The following is an 18,560-nucleotide window of genomic DNA, read 5'->3' on the forward strand; positions in this document are numbered from 1 at the left end:
CCTGAACCACTCCCGCCTGGAATCTGCCCAGGCCCGGCCCCTCCCTCCAGGCTCGTGGGAACACTGCGGGAGGAGGAGAGGGACATTTGGTCCTTTCAGACACAAAAAGAGGTTGTTTGTTTTTCACATCTTTGACTACAATCCTCAGACATTAGGAGTTTATACCAGTACCTTTCTTTAAAAGGCCCTTTAAAGGTAGAGAATCATTTCAGACCAAGCTGTTAGTCTTAAAACATTAAACATGATTTTCTTGGATGTTTGGTTCATGCTTAACATTGATAGTTGTTAAACTCAGTTGATAAACTTAGTCTTCCCACTGCATGCTTTATGCTTGCGATGTTCTCCTTAACTACCGCTGTCTGTATTTTTCTGTTTGAAGTAGGAGTCTCTAGGGACCTCCTAATTACTGAGCTTATTAAAAGTAGTAGATGAGCGCTATTGCTTAATTGAAGTTACAGGAAAAGCGGCCCTACCCAAAACACTAACGGGTGCCCTGGGGAGGGGCCTCAGTAAGAAACAAAGTGAAACTGGAACCTCCTCCCTCCTCACCGTTATGAGGCACCGCCTCCAGGGACAGAACACGCAGGGACCCCAGTTCGGGAAGGTGTTTTGCTCCCAGCCCTTCATGGAATTCAGATTCTAAAGTCCTTGTAGGACCAGTGCTTTATGGAATCAGTGTGCCTGGGGAGGAGGGCTAGAGTGGGGAATCCCCCAGGCTTGGAGGTGGTTGCCCTTCCGCTAAATGAGAGGCTGAGAGACTTGGGAAGAGGCCAGGCCCGATGTAGGTGAAGCGGCATATACTGGGGCATAGCGTGTATCTAAGGATGCTATACTCTGAGCAGTTTTTTTTCAGGATGAGTTCAGGGACTGAGATAAGAATCAGCATTATGGTTGCTGGCAGAGCCTATCCACTGGCAACAATTAACAAAGTAGCATCTGGTTTCTTCATCAGTCTCCTCTGAGTCTGGTTTCCTTGAGTCGGCCCTGGATATGTGGACCAGACCCTGGAAGCCAGGGACCCAAGGGCTACCCACTTCTCTGTCATTTATCATCCTCATTTTGTCTTCAGCACCTGTAGACACCTGGAGGCACAGCTATAGCCACAGACTCATGCTGTATTACGACTGAACACTTGAGGAAGGCACAATATCAAGTTTCATCTACTCTTAATATGTGGGATTCCCAATAACACCCGTTGGAAGTCTGTGAGCTTCTGTTAAAAACTAGAAGTAAAAATTTCGAGTCTGTCCCCGGAACTAAAAATAAACGTAGGCTAGTGTCCAGGAACAGGGAACAGCTAACAAGTACTGGAGAGGAGCCTCCTATCTTGCTTCCGCTCAATCTACCTCCTTCGATGAAGCCAAAGAGAGCATTCTAAAAGGAGGCCTCACTGGGCCACTCCCCTGCTTAACACGCTTCAGTCCAGAATCTACCCTCTCATATGGTCCCTGAGGCCCTGCAGGGACACCCAAGGCCACCTTTCACCCTTGAATTCTGCACTTGAGCCTCTTCACTGTACTTTGCTTTCTTATCTCTTGGCCTTTGCACGTTGTTCCCTCTTCCGGGAATGCTCTTCTACCAACCCTTACCATCTCTTTGCCTTGCTAACTGCTCTTTGTATTTCAGACCTCAGCTGAAATTCTGATCCACAGACTCAATGAAATCCTTCCTGGAAACTCCCAGACCACCGTGAACAACACTCAGCACATGCTCTGTTGTGTTTACTGGTTTCAATGCTTGGTCTCCATGTCTGTGCTGGCAGGGACTATATCTGACTCTCAAGTTCCTTTTTAAAAAAATCATTTTAAATTTAGCTTTGATTAAAATTATATGAGCACATAGTTGAGAGAATCAAATAGTTCTACAAGGCCTATAACCCCCATTACATATCCTGCTCCCCAGAATTGATATTTTTTAACTTTTAACCAATTATTTTTATATTTACATACATACATATATATATATATATATATATATATATTTTTTTTTTTTTTTTTTTTTTTTTTTTTTTGCCTCACCACATGGCATGTGGGATCTTAGTTCCTCGACCAGGGATCAAACCCATGCCCCCTGCAGTGGAAGCACAGAGTCTTAACCACTGAACCGCCAGGGAAGTCCCTTTACCTTTATATTTTTAATTAACATGCATATACTGCTTCCTGTTGAGTTTTCAGTTTTAAGCATCTACTGATCTCCCATGATGGATGAAGAGTATTTAGGTCTCTTGCCCACCTTCCCCTTCTCCCTATCATACATGCACACATCCTGTCCCTCTATCCTTTCCTCGGAATATGGTCAGGTACTTTTGGTTAGATCCGCACTCATTGTTTACATTGTTATAATTATGCAAGTGTTATTCACATGTGATTTAGCATACTTACTTCTTTTCTATATATCGTTTTATTTCCTGCAGTTCATCTATGAATATTTGCTTAATTTTCTATGCATTTATCACTAATTTATCTCAAAACTTTCTAGAAACGATGAATCTTTCTTTTCTGTGTATTTAAACACATTCTTAATTTCATCTTGAAGACATCTCTCGAAGCTCTGGCTGCTCCAATCTGGGCTGGTTAACCCCCAGCCCTGCTGCACAGGGGCCTCTGTCCGTTTCACCATAGGACCCTTATCATCTCTCTCTCTCACCCTTTCCTGGCTCCCCATGTCCTCTGCTTCCTTGGTTTAAATCCTTGTTCTGGTGGTGTCCTCCTCCAGCAGCCTCCTAAGAAGAGACAGAGGGAGTCTTTGCATGTCCAAAAGAGTCCTTCATCAATCCTCATACCCGACTGATACTCCAGCTGGAACCAGACTTCTAAGTGGGGATCATTTTTCCTCAGGATGTGGAATGGTTTACTCCATTCCCAAAGCTGCTGTGGAAAAGTCTGTTGCCTTTCTGATTCCTGATCCTTTATAATGAAACGTGCTCTGTTCTTCTCTGGAACCTTGAGGATCTTCTCTTTGCCCCCAGTCGTCTGGTGTACCTGGTGCTGGTTCATGTTCATTCATTGTGCTGGGCACTGGTGGGTCTTTTAAATCCAAAACTCATGTCCTTTGGTTCTGGAAAGTGTTACTGAATTTTTTTTAATTATTATTTTTTGTTTTCTTCCCTCCATAGTCTCTGTTCTAACTTTATTAGAGTCTTATTATTCTATTATTCTCTTGGACTATACCTCTAATTTTCTTATCTTTTCTCTCATTTTCCATCTCTTTGTCTTTTGGTTCTATTTCCTGTGAGATTCCCTTTAACTCTTATATTGAATTAAAAATTTTTTTGCTTTCATTTTATTTAGTATCCAAGGACACACACACATAAATATATATAATTTTTAGTATGGTACTCCTGCCCTCAACTGTGCCTAGTGATCCCTAGCTAAGGGACCCTCTGTTTTACCTTCTCCAGAGAAAAAGATTCCAGTCTTGGGGGATGGTCATGGGTGGGGATCGAGGGATCCATTTGCTTCTTTTTTAAAAAAATTTAATTAATTAATTTTTGGCTGCCTTGGGTCTTCGTTGCTGCGCGTGGGCTTTCTCTAGTTGCAGTGAGCGGGGGCTACTCTTGTTGCAGTGTGCAGGCTTCCCATTGCGGTGGCTTCTCTTGTGTGGTACGTGAGCTCCATAGTTGTGGCTTGCGGGCTCTAGAGAGCAGGCTCAATATTTGTGGCTCAGAGGCTTAGTTGCTCCGTGGCATGTGGGATCTTCCCAGACCAGGGCTCGAACCTGTTGCGTGCATTGGCAGGCGGATTCTTAACCACTGCACTACCAGGGAAGCCCTCCCCATTTGCTTCTTAAAAAGACTTTCATTTGGTTTTTTTTTTTTTTTTTTTAATTCCTGCTTTCACCCCCCCCCCCCCACTTCTAGATGTGCTCGGTGCTGCCCATTCCTGAGCCTTTTTTCCTGTGATATGACCTAGGTTGCATTTCAGCCTTCCCCTGTGCCAACTTAGGGTTTAGCTTTCTTGGATCTGCTAAGTTAGTTACCACTTGCCCATTTGCTTTTCTGCTTCCAACATTTTGTTGCCATTGTCTCCTTTCCCATTCTTTGTCCCTGTGGTTTTATGCCCTTAAAAAATGTCCCTGTAACTATCATTTCACTGGGATTTGGGGAGAAAGCAGAGGCCAGAGTCTGCATCCAACCATTCAACTTGTTATCTTTCATTGGCAACCTTCAGGTCCTAGCATATTCTTTAGCATATAAGTGCCCAATAAATATTTGTGGGCTGAATGGAGTGTTAGAGTCATTGTCATTCCCATCTTTGGTAACCAAAAGGTGAGAGCCCTTTAAATTGAGATCTCCTGAGTTATGACATTTACTGCTTCTCACTTCACAAGTTCACAAGCCCATCTGAATTATATACTAGGCAACACTGTGTAGTGAAAAAATTTGGAAGTGAGTGGGCTCTGCTCACCAATTGTGTGGCCTGGGACTACCAGTCTGAAACCTTAGTCTGGTCTTCTGTAAAATGGGAATAACACTTTCAAGTGCCTTCCTCAGTGTCTAAAGCATGGTAAGCTCTAGATATTTGTGGTGTGGGAGGGTTCAATACCAAAGAGACAATTCTTAGAAAGTCGGTGTTTAAGCTTAAAATTATCCTTCACACTTGAATTGCAAATTGGTCCCTAATTAATGCCCTTCAGTGCAAAAATCTGTGTTTAACCTGCCTTGGTGATTAGACAGAGATTGCAAAACCTTTTCAGCTAAGAGAGGAAACTAATGTTGGTCACCGAGGGTCTCCTGTGGGCTAGCTCCCATTCTCGGTCAGGCCGGTGAATCCAGAGCGTACATTGGGAGTTATTCACAAATACTGCCGCGTGTCTGTCTTACAGACCCAGTACTAAGCGACCTCACTCACCCCGACTTCTCACCCCTGTCCCGCTCAGTCCCTGACCTCGGTACTGGTTTGTTGCCCAGTGTGGGAGCCCAAGACACTTAGCCCCCTCTTGTAACTCAAACAGTCCAAGTCAGGCCCACCCTGGGCCCCGTACTGTTCCCAGGACGGGGGTCGCACAGCACATCTTGGTCTTCACCGATAAGTCCCCTGGCCTACCTGAAGAAGACCCCACTTCCTCCAGGGAAGAAACGGAGGCAGCGCCCTGGGAAAGCAGCTCCGTGCCCCCTAGGTCCACCTCGACCCTCCGTCAGCCCCCATTCTCCCTCCTCCCCACTACCCCTCTTTCCCGGACCTTCGCCCTCCCACGCCATGATAGCCTGGCGCGCAGCCGCGGCCCCGACCCCCGCGCGTACTCAGGTGAGGGCGGAGCCAGAGGCCCTGGCGCCCCGCCCCGCCCCGCCCTCCCGAGGCCCCGCAGCGCGGGCAGCCACCTCCACTCGCGGGAGCCGCGGAGCGCCGCCGAGCGGCCGGCGGGCGGGCGCTCGCTCCGCCCTCTCCCGGCTGGCCGCGCCGGCTCCCGCCTCCTTCCCTCTCCGCCAGCTCCCGCCTCCCTCCCTTTCCGCTGCCGAGGCGGCGGGAGCCGAGCCCGAGCGGACCGAGCCGCGGCCGCAGCCGGGCGGCGGGCTCAGAGGCGGCGGCGGCGGTGGTGCGGGCAGTTAGTCGGCGGCGGCGGCGGCGGCGGCGGCGGCGATGCGGCGGCCCCGCTGAGCCCGCTAGCTCCGGGCGCCGGAGGCCAGCCGCGCAAGGCGGCCCGGGCCGGGCGGCAGCATGCGGAGCGGCGAGGAGCTGGACGGCTTCGAGGGCGAGGCCTCGAGCACCTCCATGATCTCGGGCGCCAGCAGTCCGTACCAGCCCACCACCGAGCCGGTGAGCCAGCGTCGCGGGCTGGCTGGCCTGCGCTGCGACCCGGACTACCTGCGCGGCGCGTTCGGCTGCCTCAAGGTCGCCCAAGTGGTAGGTGCCGGGCGGGGCCCCAGGTGCCGGCGGGCGGCCTAGCCGCGCGCCTTCCCTCCCTGCTCCCGCTTCAGGGGGCGCAGGCCCGGCCGGCCTCCATCGCGCACTCTCTCCCCATGGCCCCAGTCCTTGCGCTCCCTCTCCTTCGCTGGGTCCCCGTGCCACCCTCCCCCTCCCCTGGGGACCCTGCCTTCCCCAGCCCTGCCGCCTCAGGTGTGCGCCTTCTACCTGAACACCTGCCCCCGGGCCTTCCTGCCCACTCCAGCCTTCGCTGTCGCGAGCCTCTTTCACTGTTGGGTTTGGTGGTGCGCGAAACCCGGCGGGGGTCATGCTGTCCCCTGGGTACTGCTGGTCATAGCAACTTGTGTTAGGTTTTCGGGGCCCGCACATCCTCCACTCCTCCGGATGGCCCTCGTTTGTCTCGGCTTCCACCACTGGGGACTGTGGCTCGGTTTCTTCCCTGGCGCCCAGCAGAGTGCTGGGCATATGGTAGACGCTCAAATAAATGTTTGTTGAATGGAGGCATGTAGTCCAGATGCATTGGGGGAGCCCAGATTTGCCCAGAGTCTCCAGTTTATGCTGCAGAGGTTTTGTTTGTTTGTTTGTTTGTTGTTATTTATTTATTTATTTATGGCTGCATTGGGTCTTCGTTGCTGCACGGGGGCTTTCTCTAGTTGTGGCGAGCGGGAGCTACTCTTTGTTGCTGTTCATGGGCTTCTCATTGCGGTGGCTTCTCTTGTTGTGGAGCACGGGCTCCAGGCACTCGGGCTTCAGTAGTTGTGACACGTGGGTTCGATAGTTGTGGCTCCCGGGCTCTAGAGTACAGGCTCAGTAGTTGTGGCGCACGGGCTTAGTTGCTCTACGGCATGTGGGATCTTACTGGACCCGGGCTCGAACCAGTTTCCCCTGCATTGGCAGGCGGATTCTTAACCACTAGCCACCAAGGAAGTCCCTGCTGCAGAGGTTTTGATTCCTTCTAATTAGCCCAGAAGATAGAACCGGCATCCCTGAATCCTCCGCCCCAGCACCATGGCTGGCATTGCCCAGTTGGTACCCAGAGTTAAATCACTATGGGAGGGCAGCCAGTTTTGGAGGTAACAGAAACAGAGAACTTTCTTTTGGGCTTGTCCATGGTAGAGCTCATTTCTCAGAATTCTTATTTTTAGCTTTCAGGGTGTTCAGGGCAGGGGCCTGTCCCCTCTGCCCCTCTTTTGTGGTTTTCTAACAGGCCTCTTTGGTTTGTTACTTAGCTCTGCTGTGGATAGAGCATACTCCAGTTCGGAAAAAACTGTCCCGATATCCCCTGACACAGGTAGGCCTTTCTCTGAGGCCTGGCAGCGAAACTTTATAGACGTCTCATCTAGAGAAGCCATTTGCACAGAGCTGCAATGTATGTGCATTTTGTTTCTTCCAAGCACTGGTCTTCTTGTGCTTACTTGAGTACATAGATAAAGGTTCCTTGGGAATCATTTAATGTGTGGATATCCTTTAAATAAAGGTCTCAGTGTTTGTAAATTGCAGAATCATAGACTGTTCTCTCTCTCTCTCTCTCTCTCTCTCTCTCTCTCTCTCTCTCTCACTCACTCCGGTGAAAGGCTTGTTCTGCTGATTGCAAGAGGGTATTTTTGAAGGGCTCTCAGGAAAGACAAACGGAGCAGGTTATTCCTCTCTAGAATTTTAAACTGACCTTATCTGGTAAAGTGGAATGTTCCAAGAGATATATTTGTTCTGTAGTTAGGCATTGCTGTTAGCAAAGTGAATGGAGGAGTGGGGGAGGTGTATAACTGCCTTTAAAAAGAGGCAGCTAGCTGATGTTTGAGTACAGCACTGATAATCAGAAGTGAATTAAAGAGCAGGATGGGAGGGAACGTGGGCCCAGGTGGAATTTAGGGCCTTGTTAAGTACCTTGTTTTGTTTACTCTGGACTTTTGAAAGTACCTAGAGCTTGCCACTTAAAAGATCTGATAAAAGAATGAAACCCAGTAGTTTATATAAAATGTTAGATATCACCTCATTGCTGGAATTTTGTCACCTAAAGCCAGAAATGGAAGCCAGTGGTATTTATCACTGCCTTTTCGTAAGGTGCTTTTTTTTTTTTTTTTGTAGCGCTTTACTTTTCATCTGGAAGAACTTTGGGGCCCAGCCCCTAAAATCTCGCCTCTTATCTTTTGTCTAATCTCTAGAATTTAAACAGCGAGAGGTTATGTTATGTGTGGGTGATTGAAGGATGGGGACCTGCTTGAAGGGTATGGCAACGTGAAACAGTTCCATTTATTTAGCTTTTCAGCCTTGTTAAAAAAAAAAAATCAGTGTTTTTAGGGGGAAAAACCGCCACAAAACTTCAAGATAGTGGACTCTCAACTTAAACTGGAAAAGAAAACAAGAGTCGTTATGAAGATATTTCTTTTTGTTTTTGGCCATGCCATGGGGCATCTTAGTTCTCCGACCAGGGATCAAACCCGTGCCCCCTGCCTCGGAAGCATGGAGTCCTGTCCACTGCACCGCCAGGGAAGTCCCTGAAGATATTTCTAAGATGTTACAAAGCTCAGAATCCCATCAAGAAATATGTCTAATATAAGTTCTAATTCTAATATAACTTTTTGAGAAAAAATTTGACTTTTTTTCGTTTTAGGTTTTAGAGACATTTTTTGTGGTTTGTGGCCTATTGCCCACTGCAGGTCCTTGCTCCAGGTGTAGTCAGCAGCATTGCCAGCACCTGAGAGCTTATTAGAACTGCAGAGTCAGAGGCCTCACCCCAGGCTTTCTGAATCATAATCTGCGGTTTAGCAAGATTCTCCAGGAGATTCTCATGCACATTAAAGTTTGAGACTTACCTTTCTCTATCATTTTAGTGTTAAAACCTTACACAGTACTAGCAATCAGTTCTCTATCAGAACCGTAAATAGTCAACCTCAAGGCTGAGGTTCTTCTGTAAAATGAGCCTGTATCTCTCGAAAAGGATTAAGAGAATGAGGTAGTATGTAGAAATTAGCACCTAGTTTATTAGGCGCTTAGTTAGTGTGTAATAAAACGTTAGCTGTCACTGTTGCTAAGTAATACTTCCTGCCTTTAAAGAAACTTGGTGATAATGCCACCCCAAAATTATAATTATATATTTGAATTAAAGATAGTTTACTTCCTAGTGATTTAAAAGTTAAATCGATATTTTAAATGGAATGCTATTTGATAGTAAAACTAATCTGAAATATTATGGAAATTAATCAGTGCATTTTCATAGATTATATCTTTTTTTAAATTAATTTATTTTTGGCTGCGTTGGGTCTTCGTTGCTGTGCGTGGCCTTTCTCTAGTTGTGGCGAGCGGGGGCTACTCTTTGTTGCGGTGCACAGGCTTCTCACTGTGGTGGCTTCTCTTGTTGCGGAGCACGGGCTCTAGGCTCATGGGCTTCAGTAGTTGTGGCTCGCGGTCTCTAGGGCGCAGGCTCAGTAGTTGTGGCGCACAGGCTTAGTTGCCCCGAGGCATGTGGGCTCGAATCCGTGTCCCCTGCATTGGCAGGCGGATTCTTAACCATTGCGCCACCAGGGAAGTCGTAGATTATATGTTTTAAAAATGAAACTCATACCTATTTCTTAGTTGGGGAGAGTATCTCCTGTGGTTATTTCAAACAACATAAATGTACTTTTTGTAGGAAAAGAGTTGGTTTAAACTATTGATTTAAATACCTTCTTCTTTCTTTTGAATGTGGATTCTGTGAGTGCTTATTGGTTTTTAGCTCTCAGACATCATTTAATGAAATAGTTAATGTGGGCCTTTTGTTTATTGTTTTGTTTTGATTTTTTTTCCAAAGCACTCGGTTGAAAGCAGAATTTTGCTCTTGGGATGGGGGTGGGGCATACTATCGCTTATACCATGATGTTAGGACAGTGTCAGAAGAGGAGAGGACCTCGATGGGACAACTTTCTGAATCACAACAGCAGGCATCACTAATGAGTGCTTACTCTACTGTTATCACCTTTATTTTATGGTTGAGAAAGTTAGAGGCACCGAGGTCGTGACTCATTTAAGGTCACGTGGCTAGTGGTTAGTGGAGCTGGGACTTGAACCCAGGTGGCGTGCTCTTTCCTGCCTCCTGAACACATCATTTTCAGTTGTTCCACAGAGCAGAGGAGACCTTGAGTCCAAGGACATTCCTGAGGTCTTTGGTCAGCCTGGTGACTTTCTGGGTGACTTTTACGTACTGAAGTGATACACTTAACAAGGGTTTTGATTTCTCAGTGGCCATTGCGCTGTTCCTAGGTGTGCAGTTCCTGTGTGGTGTCCTGCTCCTCACCCAGCAGACTTGTCACTTTCCGCCTTGAGGGGATAGGCCTTCTCAAAAGAGCCAAGAGCAGAATCAGCTTTTAAGTTCCAAAAACACCTCTCAAGGAGCTCTTTTGCTTCAGATCCCTTTCTCTTTTTTTTTTTCTTTTTTGTCTACATCACTTTTATTTTATTTTATTTTTTGGCTGCGCCCCGTGGCATGTGGGATCTTAGTTCCCCGACCAGGGATCCAACCTGAGTCCCCTGCATTGGGAGTTCGGAGTCTTAACCACTGGACCACCAGGGAAGTCCCTGGATCCCTTTCTTGAGCCCCTCCCACGCCTGATTGACCTTCTGACATTGCATTGCATTTGTTTAGGACTTTTTTTTTTTTTTTTTTTTTTGCAGTACGAGGGCCTCTCACTGTTGTGGCCTCTCCCGTTGCGGAGCACAGGCTCCGGATGCACAGGCTCAGCGGCCATGGCTCACGGGCCCAGCTGCTCCACGGCATGGGGGATCTTCCCGGACTGGGGCACGAACCCGTGTCCCCTGTATCGGCAGGCGGACTCTCAACCACTGTGCCACCAGGGAATCCCTAGGACTATTTTTTAAACAAAGTTGGGTAATAGGTGATGTTTAAATTCAAATTTTAGCTCTGCTGATCTCCTTGAAATCTCTTAACCCCATTGTTTCTTGGCTTCCTCGTAGTAGAATGTGAGTGGTAATGACTGAGCATTTTAGGAATTGTAAGAACTAAAGGGTTAATGTTTGACAGGTGCTTTCTTAGGTAACTCAAAGACAAATGTGAGCGTTTGCATTTCAGGGTTGGGTGATAACTTATCTTTTACATGATGGAAACTGTCAGTTTTTCATCCCGTGCTGGTGAGCGCTTCCCTCACCTTTCTGGCTTTCCTGGGCTGTATAGAAGCAGGGCAGGAGTGTGCAGAGAATGGCTGGTGAAGTAGTTTCACTGCATTGGCTTCTCACTTCTACCTTAAGGTGGCTTCTTATAAAACAGTCCCATTTTCCCTTGGGCAGATTGTTATCTTTGGGAGTTGTCTTCCTGGTCAAAAACTTGAAGTCAAATAAATTCTAGCAGAATTTAAGCAAAGATTAAAACCTCTCGTAAGTTTTTATGATGATTAAAAATAGTAAAATTATCACCCAAGACCTCAGAAAAGTGTCTAGTACACATCTGTTTTATAAAACCAGACAAAGATGGTTCAAGAAAAGAAAGCTTCAGACCAATCATCCTCATGAACACAGGCACAAAAATCCTCAACGAACTACTAGGAAATTGAATCCAGCAACGTTATGTAAAAAGAATAGTACACGACAATCATTGTGATTTATCCCAGGAAGAAAAGGCTGGTTCAGTTTTCCAAAATCAGGAGATATAATCCGCCATACTAACAGTTTAAAGCACAAAAAACACTTGATTATGTTCAGAAAATAAATTTTGACAAAATTCAACATTCATTCACAATAAATGTAGCCAAGAAGACTAGTAAGATAAGGGAACTGCCTCAACCTGGAAAAGGGCATCTGCCAGAAATCGACAGCTAACATACTTAGTGGTGAAAATACTTCCCCTTAAGATGAGGAGCAAGGCAATGATGTCTGTTCTCACCACATGTCTGTTCTGTCTTCCACATCCTACTGGAAGTGCTAGCCAGTGCAAGAAAAATAAATAGAAGGCATTCAGACTGGAAAGAAAGAAAAACTGTCCCTATTTGCAGATGGCATGATTGTCTACGTAGACAATCCCATGGAAATCTATAAAAAAGCTCCTAGGACTAACGTGTGAGTCAGCAAGGTGGCAACATACAAGGTCAACACACAAAAATCAATCATATTTTTATATCCTAGCAATCAATCATTGGAAACTGAAATTAAAAAAAAAGAGCAACCCATATCAGTTATGATAGCTCTGAAAAGAATGAAATACTTAGGTCTGAATCTAACAAAACATGTACAGGATCTACATGCTGAAAACTACAAAACACCGAAGAAGGAAATCAAAGACCGCTGAAATAAGTGGGCAGACATACTGTGCTCATGGATTGGAAGATTCGATATAGTTATTAAAATATCACTCCTTGGACTTCCCTGGTGGCACAGTGGTTGAGAATCCACCTACCAATGCAGGGGACATGGGTTCGACCCTGGTGGGGAAAAATCCCACATGCCGCGGAGCAACTAAGCTCATGCGCCACAACCACACGCGCTGCAACTACTGAGCCCATGCGCCTAGAGCCTGTGCTCCGCAACAAGAGAAGCCACCACAGTGAGAAGCCCGCACACCGCAACGAAGAGTAGCCCACGCTCACCGCAACTAGAGAAAGCCCGCATGCAGCAACGAAGACCCAACGCAGCCAAAAATAAATAAAATAAAAAAAAAAATATAAAAGCTTTTAAAAAATAAATAAATAAATAAATATGTATCACTTCTCCACAGATTGATCTGTAGGTTTAACATTATCCCAAAATCCCAGCAAGATTTTTTTTAGATAGAGAAGCTGATTCTAAAATTGATATGGAAAGTCAGGTTAGCCAGGCAGAGGGATGATGAAGGATTGGTTTTGAGGGCAGAGGGAACAACACAACATGAAGATAGAACATGGAGTTCAGGGGTGTGTGTGTGTGTGTGTGTTGGGGGGTGGGATGGGGAGGGGCTCTGAGAGTATGGACTTTATGTCTCTTATCACCATGAGACTTTTGGCCAGTTGCTTGTTCACTTCAGGCCACAAGCGGGTCTCCTTATTTGTAAATCAGGGCTGATGAGAGTGCTACTGCTGCCCGTGAGCCTTCCACACAAAGTCCTTAGCAACGTGTCTCTCACATAGAAGTCACACCAACATGTTAGCACTATCGAATATCTCTGGAATGGTACAAATTGGGAAACTGGGTGACCAAGGGTCAGGGTGGAAGGGAGATTTATTTTTCACTGTATTTGAATTGTATACCACACGCAGATATCTTCTGTTCAAAAATTCCCAAAGCATCAGCTGTTACTAGCTCTATATATAGAGAGAGTATATATTAGCTTAAAGCTTAGTATATATTAGCCTTAAAGCTATTATACCAATCATAATCTTTAGTTAACCTTTTATTACTTTCTTACTTTGTAATTTGGAGGCCCTTTTGGGGAGAATGATTTAGATAATACAGTACAGACATCTTGAAGAAACTTGAAGCTTAAAAGTTTTTTCAATCTATTTTCCTGTAAAAAAAAAAAAAAAGAAGCCTTCTGCACAGTTGTGGGTGCTTAATAAATTTGTTGATGCTAATGAAAAACTTTCTCCCATTTGAAAGGAATCTACCTTATAGGCTGGCTACTATAGTTAATAATACTGTATTGCAGTTGCATTGTAATTGAAAGTTGCTAAGAGAATAGATCTGATAAGCTCTCATCACAAGAAAAAAATTTTTTTAAACTATATATGGTGATGCATGTTAAATAAGACTTATTGTGGTGATAATGTGAATATCATTATTGATACAAATATTGATATATAGAAATACTGAATCATTATGTTGTACACCTGAAACTAATGTAATGTTATATTCCAGTTATATCTCAATAAAAAAACCATTGTAACATTGAAGGAAATTAGGGAAAAAATCTTAGTCAAATGAAAAGCACTTTGGAATTTTTCCCTTCCAAAGGCTGCATAAGATCCCTTGATCATGGTTTCCAATATTTTGCTATTAGGAAGGATCCTTCAGTAAATGTCCTTCATTCTTCTTTTGAATTGTGACTATTTTTTGTTAAATTTCAGGGAGTGCTATTACTAGATCAAAGGGCAATATCATTACATTTCTGAACATTAAAAAAATATATATGGACTTGGTCCTACAACATACGTAAAGGTCTCACCTTATCCCAAGTTAACAGTGTGCTTACCCACAAGAACTTACCAGTGGGAAATGCTGAGCTCAGTAAGACCTTCGGGACTCCTCCTGGGTCATAGGGCCAAATTAATTTTTTCTTGGGACTTCCTTGGTGGTCCAGTGGCTAAGACTCCATGCCCCCAATGCAGGGGACCTGGGTTCAATCCTTGGTCAGGGAACTAGATCCCACATGCCGCAACTAAGAGTTCACATGCAGCAGCTAAAAGATCCTGCATACCATAAGACCTGCTGCAGCCAAAATTAAAAAAAAAAAAAATTTCTTTCTTGATAGCACTGGAAACCTTTGTTCTTTCTTTCTTTTTTAAAAAGATTTAATTATTTTTTCTCTTCCAGTTTTATTGAGATATATTTGACATAGACACTGTATAAGTTTAAGGTGTGCAGCATAATGATTTGATTTACATACATCATGAAATGATTACCACCATAAGTTTAGTGAACATCCACCATCTCAGATAGATACAAAATTAAAGAAATAGAAAAAATTCTTTTTCCTTGTGATGAGAACTCAGGATTTACTTGCTTAACTTACGTATATAACAGCAGCAGTGTTCACTATACTCAGCATGTTGTGCATCACATCCCTAGTATTCATTTATCTTGTACCTGGAAGTTTGTACCTTGTGACCACCCTCATCCATCCCTCTCTTCCCTACATGCCGCCTCTGGTAACCACAATTCTGCTCTCTTTTTCTATGAGTTTGATGTTGAAGTATAATTGACCTACAACACTACGTTAGTTCTTGTTATACAGCATAGCGATTTGATATTTCTGTACACCTCAAAATGATCATTGTGATGACCTTTTATCTTTTCTTTCTTTCTTTTTTTTAATTTTGCGGTACGCGGGCCTCTCACTGTTGTGGCCCCTCCCGCGGCGGAGCACAGGCTCCAGACGCGCAGGCTCAGCGGCCATGGCTCACGGGCCCAGCCGCTCCGCGGCACATGGGATCTTCCCGGACCGGGGCACGAACCCGTGTCCCCTGCATCGGCAGGCGGACTCTCAACCACTGCGCCACCAGGGAAGCCCTATCTTTTCTTTCTTTTTAAAAAATATTTATTTATTTGGCTGCGTCGGATCTTAGTTGCATGCGGGATCTTTTGTTGCGGTGCACGGGGCTTCGTTGCCCTGTGGCATCTTAGTTCCCCAGCCAGGGATCGAACCTGTGTCCCCTGCATTGGAAGGCGGATTCTTAACCACTCGACCACCAGGGAAGTCCCTGATGACCTTTTTTCTTAATTACAAAGTACTAAGAGCCTTTCCCAGGTCATGGCACTTCATAGGATGCTTAGAGGGGGCAAGGGCAGTGTACATGCCCTGCCAAATCCATGATGCTTCTCCCTCCTGGTAGAATGAATGGATGCTTACCTGCATGCTGGAGAGAGGCCTATTTCCAGCCTAGAGGTAGTGCTGGATGTACCTGAGATGCAGCACATATGTGATCCACCCCATTAAGGGCTGAGGTCTGTATGGCTGCCAAAGCTGATTATTTTCCAAGATGGTCCATTTAGCTCCCTGAGCTGTTGAAATGACCTGGAAATAGCAGCGTTCTGGCCTTCAACCCACAGCTATCACTCACTGCCTCTTTGTCCTCATTCCTGGAAGTAGCTCCGAATCCTTTCGTAGGGTGATGTCGTATTTCTTTGGAAGATAAAGTTGTATGTTAGAGCATAGCGTAATAGCCAAAGGCCTGTAACTGTGATCACAGAGCCTCAATTTTCTCAGTCTCAGTTTTGTGTGCTGTCTCAGACCATATATAAGTACATCCTAAGTTTTTTTTTTTTTTTTTTTTTGCGGTACGTGGGCCTCTCACTGTTGTGGCCTCTCCTGTTGCGGAGCACAGGCTCCGGACGCGCAGGCTCAGCGGCCATGGCTCACGGGCCCAGCCGCTCCGCGGCATGTGGGATCTTCCCGGACCGGGGCACGAACCCGTGTCCCCTGCATCGGCAGGCGGACTCTCAACCACTGCGCCACCAGGGAAGCCCCATCCTAAGTTTTAAAAAATTACTGTACTTTTAAATTATGAAATATTCCAAGCATTGAAATTAGAGCAGCAAGTACCATTTATTGACAGTGAGTCCTGAGGTTTTTGTTTGGAAAATAAGATTATTCCTGTGTGTGCAAGAGAGGTAAAAAGCAGGGCGCGATGAACTGGGATTTGGATTCATCAGCAGGGTGAGACTTCAGAGAGTCTAGAAGGAGGAGGAAAGGCAGAGAGTGAGAGCGCAAGGCACCTCCGGACGAGGGGATGGCCTCAGCATCTTGTCTGGTGGCGAAGAGCCAGTTTAAACTTTCAAAGGCTCAGTTCAAAGTGGTCCAGAGCTGGGAACAGGCCTGCAGCTGGCTGAAGAGGGAACAGATGAGTGGAAGGGTACAGAAGTCAGAAAGTGACACCTCCTTCGGGAGAAGATCTTGCCTTTTTAGCATTTGGAAACTATCTTATTTTGAAGCGGTTTAACTTCTTGATGGGGGGGATTTTTGTGTGAAAAATTCTCACTTAAAGGCAGGGGTGGCGCCCAGCCCTCCTCTCAGCACCTCTCGTGTGTGGCCTTGTGTCCTCACATAAAATGGTGGGGTCTGCCACTGGTTTTCAGAGTGAGGGGTCCCCTGGGAGCCCTAAGTTTATTAATATAGAAATGGGGGTTGAGAATCAGACTGAGGGGCTGGGTACCAGTTGTGTTTCAGAAAGTCTAATATAAACTGCATTAAACAGAGTAAGGCCAGTTTCTTTTCTGACTGGGGTTTTAAGGTACTGATTATTATTTCACTTGACCAGAAGCTTTGATTAACTTTTTGATTAACATACTCCTGCCTTAGAGTCTTTGCATCTGAGTTTGATTCTTCCATCCCCTCCACCCCTTCCCAGAAATGCCCACTTGGCTCTGTTCTTCTCTTCTGCTCAAGAGACCTGCTCAAGAGACCTTCCCTGACCACCTGCCAAAAGTAGGACACTCCCCCATCCCTGCTCTTTATCCGCCTCACCCTGCTTTACTTTTCTTCTCAGCATTTACCACCCAACTAGAATGCCAACTCCACGAGAGCAGAGGCTTTGTGTTTTGAGTTCCCTGAGGTATCCTCAGTGTCTAAAACAGCGCCTGGCCCCATAGTGAGGCATCGAATGAACAGGTGAATATACATATCTGTTTCACAGAAGAAAGAAAAAAAATAACAGTTTATGTATTATTTAACATAGTTCGTAAGGTCAAATTATTTGAAGACATGGGATCTATAAGGGAACAATAACATTTATATATTTATAAGCAAATAAGCTTCTGGACTCTGTTGTAAGTGGAAAATATTGGGGAGAAAGTATGGAAATAAAATGCCATTGTAATTATTTTTTTCTTTTTTTAACCGTGAGATTTAAGTGTATCTAGTGCTACTAGGAAACAGAAGCTTTTGCTTAGGAGACAGATTTTTGTTAAAGGAGGGGAAACCATAAGAGGCTTTGCCAAGCTTTTTGCTTAGGAACGTATAAAATGAAAACCAGGGGTTCTGTAATTATTACTAAAGTTGTCTGCTTTCTGATTAACATGTTGGGGGAGAGGGTCACTGAGGATCTGCCACGTCAGTATTTTGAGAATCCTTAGAGCAGACACGTAACATGTGTAAAGAAGTCACAACTGGGATTGAGGCTGAGGGTCCTTGTGCTTGTTTTTATGGACCTCTCTGATGAAAATAAAAGAACAGCCGTTCTGTGAGGCCTGAGAAGGGAGGCCTTCATCTCCAGTGAAGACTGGAGAGGCCCATAGGAAATACTGGAATCCAGAATTTTGTCTCTGAACATTTCAAATGATTGGTTAAATTTGGGAATTAAATGGGTTAATAAACAACTTAAAATGTTCAGAGTTTCATCAAACGTGGATAGTTTTGAATGGTTTCTTTCTTGCCACTACAATTTGATGACTGGTGCAGGGGAAGCCTTCATTTTTGTGGTTTCCCGTTTATTCCAGCACAGCTATGAAAAACAGTTTAAGGCTAAAAGTTTTTTGTGCCAGTGGAAAAAAAACAAACCCCAAGGAGCAATGGCTCTTCCAGCAGTAGTTGCTTCTTTAGCTTGTCTACTTTCTCTCAACCATTTTTGGTCCAAACCCTACACATGTGTATAATTTCAGGTTAAGAGTTGGCTAAGTAACTTTAGAGTTAGATCAAGGTCAGTAGCTAGATGTTGGTAAAAATTCTAACATATTTTCCCCCTTAAAAAAAAAAATCTATACTTCATATATGTGTGAACGTCGAGGCTGGGCCAGATACTGTTAGACATACATAAATAGGACAAAAATCCCTGCCTCCAAGGGGTTCACAGTCCATTTGGAGGAGGGTTTGGTATGAGGCAGAGAAAGTACACAACCTTCCTGATCACCGGAGCCAAGTGCTGTAAGAGGGGTGGGGACAGTGGGCTTGGCTAGGAGGTGTGGTGTGTCCTGTGGAGAAGGAGTATACCAGGTCCTGGGAGCTGAGGGCGAGCCCAGGAAAGGGGTGGGAAGGAGGTACCAGGTATGGTTCACCAGGCAGAGGTATGGAAGGGGAGGGATGAGGGG

At 45.3% G+C, this 18,560-nt stretch overlaps 1 protein-coding gene across 1 annotated transcript in view; it reads left to right on the plus strand.

Annotated features, from left to right (window-relative positions):
- The first annotated feature begins 5,473 nt into the window (after positions 1–5,473).
- CMTM4 (CKLF like MARVEL transmembrane domain containing 4) overlaps positions 5,474–18,560 on the plus strand; it is a 64,837-nt gene continuing 51,750 nt past the window's right edge. Inside the window, exon 1 of the mRNA XM_082606166.1 lies at positions 5,474–5,843. Coding sequence (XP_082462292.1) covers positions 5,658–5,843 — 186 coding nt within the window. The 5' untranslated portion in view covers positions 5,474–5,657. The remainder of the gene's footprint in view (positions 5,844–18,560) is intronic.

This window comes from Mesoplodon mirus (genome assembly GCF_964341445.2).
Source record: "Mesoplodon mirus genome assembly, chromosome: 19".
Lineage (NCBI taxonomy): Eukaryota > Metazoa > Chordata > Mammalia > Artiodactyla > Ziphiidae > Mesoplodon > Mesoplodon mirus.